The sequence below is a fragment of the Anguilla rostrata genome, unplaced genomic scaffold (genome assembly GCF_018555375.3).
Source record: "Anguilla rostrata isolate EN2019 unplaced genomic scaffold, ASM1855537v3 scaf0451, whole genome shotgun sequence".
In the NCBI taxonomy this organism is placed as follows: Eukaryota; Metazoa; Chordata; class Actinopteri; order Anguilliformes; family Anguillidae; genus Anguilla; species Anguilla rostrata.
In genome coordinates this window covers 2,279-7,594 of record NW_026985966.1, presented here as the reverse complement: position 1 = coordinate 7,594, position 5,316 = coordinate 2,279, and the positions used below count along the sequence as shown (strand labels likewise).

The 5,316-nt window shown below is 40.3% G+C and overlaps 1 protein-coding gene across 1 annotated transcript; it reads right to left on the bottom strand.

The window, feature by feature from the left end:
* Nucleotides 1-2,169: 2,169 nt before the first annotated feature.
* Nucleotides 2,170-4,375, bottom strand: LOC135246525 (NLR family CARD domain-containing protein 3-like). Its single transcript, XM_064319956.1, has one exon. It carries the CDS (start codon nt 4,362-4,364, stop codon nt 2,490-2,492), a length of 1,875 nt encoding a protein of 624 aa, XP_064176026.1. The 5' UTR covers nt 4,365-4,375; the 3' UTR covers nt 2,170-2,489.
* Nucleotides 4,376-5,316: the final 941 nt, after the last annotated feature.

Here is a 5,316-nt window from a genome sequence, read left to right as displayed (position 1 = left end):
TAGTTATACTTATGAGTGAATCATGATTTTAAATGTAATGTTTTAATGCGGATTTGCAGAACGTACATACGTAGTAATTGTGTGTAGCCTATGTGGCTAGATAGAGAACAGGGCGAGGTAACATGAATGTAGAAACGTGGCGTTTGCTGAGATTAAGGTTTGTACGGTAGCCAAGTGAAGAAATATAGTTAGTAGAAATGGCACAGTGGTGAACCGATGTAACTTTTAAATAAAAGGAATACATTTGCGTCATGAAATGCATATGGGTGGCCGTGAGTGAGTGAGGTTTACCAGTGTGTGACTTCGTTAGCTAATGCCATAGCTATGCAATGCGTGAAATATCATTAGCGAACCTGCCGGTGGTTTTAAAGAAGAACACAAGCCAGTAAGCACAGAAGAGCTTCCGTTGAATCCATATGGCTTAGCAATATTGTAGGCGGTCAATAACTGAACGTACAGACGGTAAGTCATAATGCATCTTAGCAATATTGTAGCCGGTTAATAACTGAACGGTGAACGGCGGGTAGATATGGTGCAAAAGCAATAATTAAGAAGTAGTAGACAATTATTAGTGAGGGTCGAAGCAAGTTAAAGAAACGGGTTCCAAGCTGGGCTTGAACATCCGACCCAGTGTTCCCAAGCCTGTAACCTTACCCACGAGGCCACAGACGGATTAGCTGTTCAACCTGCGGAGTTACAGAATGTACATAAGTAGTAATTGTTTGTAGCGTATGCGGCTAGATAGAGAACAGGGCGAGGTAACATGAATGTAGAAACGTGGCGTTTGCTGATATTAAGGTTTTGTACGGTAGCCAAGTGAAGAAATATAGTTAATAGAAATGGCACAGTGGTGAACTGGTGTAACTTTTTAATGAAAGGAATACATTTGCCGTGACTTCGTTAGCTAATGCCATAGCTATGCAATGCGTGAAATATCATTAGCAAACCTGCCGGTGGTTTTAAAGAACACAGGCCAGTAAGCACAGAAGAGCTCCCGTTGAATCCATGTGGCTTAGCAATATTGTAGCCGGTTAATAACTGAAACGTGAACGGCGGGTAAATATGGTGCAAAAGCAATAATTGATAAGCAGGCTAGTAGACAATTATTAGTGAGGGTTGAAGCAGGTTAAAGAAACGTGTTCCAAGCTGGGCTTGAACCTACGACCCCATGTTCCCAAGACTGTAACCTTACCCACTAGGCCACAGGCGGACTAGCTGTTTGAACGGGAAATGTTTCAGAATAAAAATGTATGGGTATTTTGCGTGTGTATGCGCGTTTTTGATTGGGTCGTGTAGGTGCAGATTTGGCTGGTGTCAGTGAAATGTCCAATGGGGAGACATGTTGTTAGTGGGATAGGCGGCAGGAAAAATAAGAATGAGAAGAAGAAGAAAGAGAAGAAGAAGAAGGAGAAAACGCAAAATCCCCTTAGTTTGGGGCTTTATTGTGTGGACATGTGAAGTTGTTTATGAATTCTGTCTGTTGAAATGGGGTCAGAATGTACAGAATTTAATGTTTTTAAGGGCTGAATGTCTGTGGCTGTTGTGGTTATTTCTGTGGGGAACCCTGAAAAGTGCCAAACTCTCGGTGCTGTATAGGTATGGGGGCATGCCCCCGCCAAGGCGTAACTTGGCGGGATGGCATACCTGCCATCCCAATCTGAGGGGTGTAAAGCCGGTCTCCCACCTGTCTCATTCAAGTAGCTTACACAATTAACTCCACTGCCCAAATAGCCAGCATTGGACTGCATAACGGAATACAGCTTTCCTTTCAAATAGTTAAACTTAAATAAACTAAATATTTCTTGTATATGTGTTATGTGTTTATGGACTCACATGTGTGGCAGTTATAATGCCAAAATAGCACGAGTTAAAACCTGATATGGGTTGGTTTGGCTGCAAATGCATTATTCAACACCAAGCTCACATATTGAAAGTTTCTATTGACACATCCCTGATTGCACCAACAAACCCATGTTGACACAAGCAGATTAACCGCAGACCATAAAACTAACAACCCTGGTGAAAGTGAAAAATATGACACTAGCAATTCCAAGTGTGTTTGTGCCTATGCTGTCACCAAAATAGGTCCCCTTTTCTTAATACCGTAACTTAATATAGCATCTCTTCATTTTAATCTGCTTGAATTGTATGTTCTGACAAAGCTTGATCCATAAGATTGCCTATCAATTAACTTCTTATTTATTTCATAATTGCTATCATTGCAAATAATTAGTAAATGTATTCAGTTAGTAAATAGTAATAGTAAATAAAATAAAATATATGGTAAGTGCTGAGGTTTTGCATTTGATGCTGCTTATGTTCTGGATATAAGACATTAAATGAGGGCACAAGTTAAAACATCTTGATTCATAAATCTTTTTTTAACCAAATTTTCTGTTGCCCGGCAATTTTATTGCACTATATTCTAACCAGAAATATAAAGTGTGAAGATACACTGTCAATAATCTACATTATTAATGACATAATACTCACATGGCCTTCCTGCAGTTCCTGACTACTGGTAGCAGTCTCTGATGACCTGCTGCTGATGTGTTGTAGGTCTTCAAGTCAAACTCATCCAGGATCTCCTCTGACATCAGTAACACAAAGGCCAGAGCTGAACACTGGTCTGGTTCCAGCTTTTTATCAGAAAGTTTTCCTGATCTCAGGGAATTCTGGATTTCCTCCACTAGAGAGTTGTCATTCAGTTCATTCAGACAGTGGAACATATTGATGGTCTTTTCTGCTGAAGATTTCTCTCTGATCTTCTCCTTAATGTACTGGACTGTTTTCTCAATGCTCTCTGATCTGCTTTCTGGCTTTGTCCTTAGTCTTTTAAAGAATGTAACAATGGGATTTGTTTTGTGTCTTAAGAAAGTCTCAACGGAGTCCAGAGAGAGGCCAAGCAGGAATCGCAGGAAAAGGTCCAGGTGTCCATTCTTACTCTCTAAGGCCTGATCCACTGCACTCCTGTGTAACTCAGACAGCTGCACTCTGTCAATAGGATATGTTTTTGCTCGGAGTGCATTTCTGTTCTCATTTACACAAGAATGAAACACAAACAAGGCAGCCAGATACTCCTGAATGCTCAGATGCACAAAGCAGTAGACCTCCTCCTTATACAACCCACACTCCTCCTTAAATATCTCTGTGCACACCCCAGAGTACACTGAAGCTTCACTGACATCAATGCCACTCTTTTTCAGGTCCTCTTCATAGAATATCAGATTACCCTTTTCCAGCTGTTGAAAAGCCAGCTTCCCCAGTTTCAGGATGATTTCTGTATCTGATGCTGACATCTTCTTTGAGTTTGTCACATTGGTGCTATGATACTTTTGATTCTTTACATTTGTCTGAATTAGCAGGAAGTGTGTGTACATTTCAGTCAGAGTTTTGGGCAGATCTCCATTCTCTGCTTTACCCATTGTCTCCAGAACAGTAGCAGAAATCCAGCAGAAGACTGGTATGTGACACATGATGTAGAGACTCCTGGATGACTTTATGTGTGAGATAATTCTGCTGGCCTGGTTCTCATCATTGATTCTCTTCCTGAAGTACTTCTCCTTCTGTGGGTCATTGAAACCTCGTACCTCTGTCACCTGGTGGACACACTCAGGAGGGATCTGATTGGCTGCTGCTGGTCGGGAGGTGATCCAGAGGAGAGCAGAGGGAAGCAGATTCCTCTTAATGAGGTTGGTCAGCAGCACATCCACTGATGATGACTTTGTTACGTCACAGCAGTCCTCATTGCTTTGGAAATTTAGAGGAAATCGACACTCATCCAGACCATCAAAGATAAATAAAACTTTGACTTCATCACCATCAACACTTTTGATCTCTTTCAGCTGTGGAAAGTAGTGCTGCAGAAGTTGCATTAGACTGAATGCTTCTTTCTTCTTCAAATTCAGATCTCGGAAAGGAAGAGTGAAGATGAAATCAACATCCTGATTGGCTTTTCCTTCTGCCCAGTCCAGAATGAACTTCTGCACAGAGACAGTTTTCCCAATGCCAGCGATGCCCTTTGTAAGCACAGTTCTGATGGGTTTCTTTTGTCCAGGTAAAGGCTTAAAGATGTCATTGCAGATGATTGTAGTCTCCTGTGTGATTTGTTCCTTGGATTCTGTCTCAATCTGTCTGACCTCGTGTTCATTATTGACCCCACCACTTCCCCCCTCTGTGATGTAGAGCTCTGTATAGATCTCATTTAGGAAGATGTGTTGGCCCTGCTTTGGTAAACCTTCAAATATGCACTCAAACTTCTGCTTCAGATGAGTTTTCCGTTTCTGCTGGGCTCTTTTTATGGATTCATCTGAAGGGAGGAAAATCAGTGTTAATTCTTTCATGGTTGCATTGCATCTGAGCATAACAATAGTAAATTAAAGATTTCTGTATGGTCTACAGCTGAAAGTGTGTCACATGCATTAAGGCCAACCAATCAAATTCAGTAGGCTTCCACTTTCATTACAATTACAAGCACATGTGTGCCAGGTTAGTGCATTTGGACATATGAACAGGCACTGTACTACACACAGCATATGTATTCATCCCCTGCAACTGCTTCATAAATGTAGCTCTTGTTGTCAAGCAAAATATTACTTCTTTGTAAATGTCTTCTATTTTTATATCTAAAGCGTATTTGATTTTATATATTGGTTCATGCATCTGTGGCAAAAACACATTTGCCCTTGACAACACACTTATTATGTATTTAATATCAATTTGTTTTATTAAATTTGTTATTAAAAACACTTTGCAGAATGCTGGCCATGTATGAGGTCATAAATGCAAGACTCACTTCTAGCTCTTGGGTTTTGCTCACCAAATCTGAACACTTCTTTAAAATGAACATTTAAATGTTTTCCTCTAAGTAAAGGATACTGTATGTTGCAGACAGAATGAATGAAAAATCTCAGGATAAACTTTGCATAAAAGTACATCATAAGCAAGCATTAGCAGAGCCTCACTTTGCACTATTTGGTGTTCATTCTAAAGAATACTCTGAGATGAGAATACTCTTCACTACCGTGAAGAGCGCCTGACCCGCAACCGTAGAAATGTGTTAACACGGCGGCACAATTCTATCGAGAAATGTCATCTTGGGGGAAAAAACGCTATATTCTGTAAATGAATTTCTATCAAGCTACCGTGCATAAAAACATAAAAATGCTCGTTAGTCACCCACTTTATGTATTTATAATGCCATCATAGCACTGAGTGTTTAAAACCATAAAACCACCCCTTACCCAAAAATTAAATTAAATTTAAACTGTAGGCTACACGTTAATGATAAACATAGACCCACCAATCTGACTTTGA

Bases quoted from the DNA above. Each gene is read 5' to 3' on its own strand.
- LOC135246525 (XM_064319956.1), bottom strand. From the start codon at position 4,364: ATGCTCAGATGCAATGCAACCATGAAAGAATTAACACTGATTTTCCTC.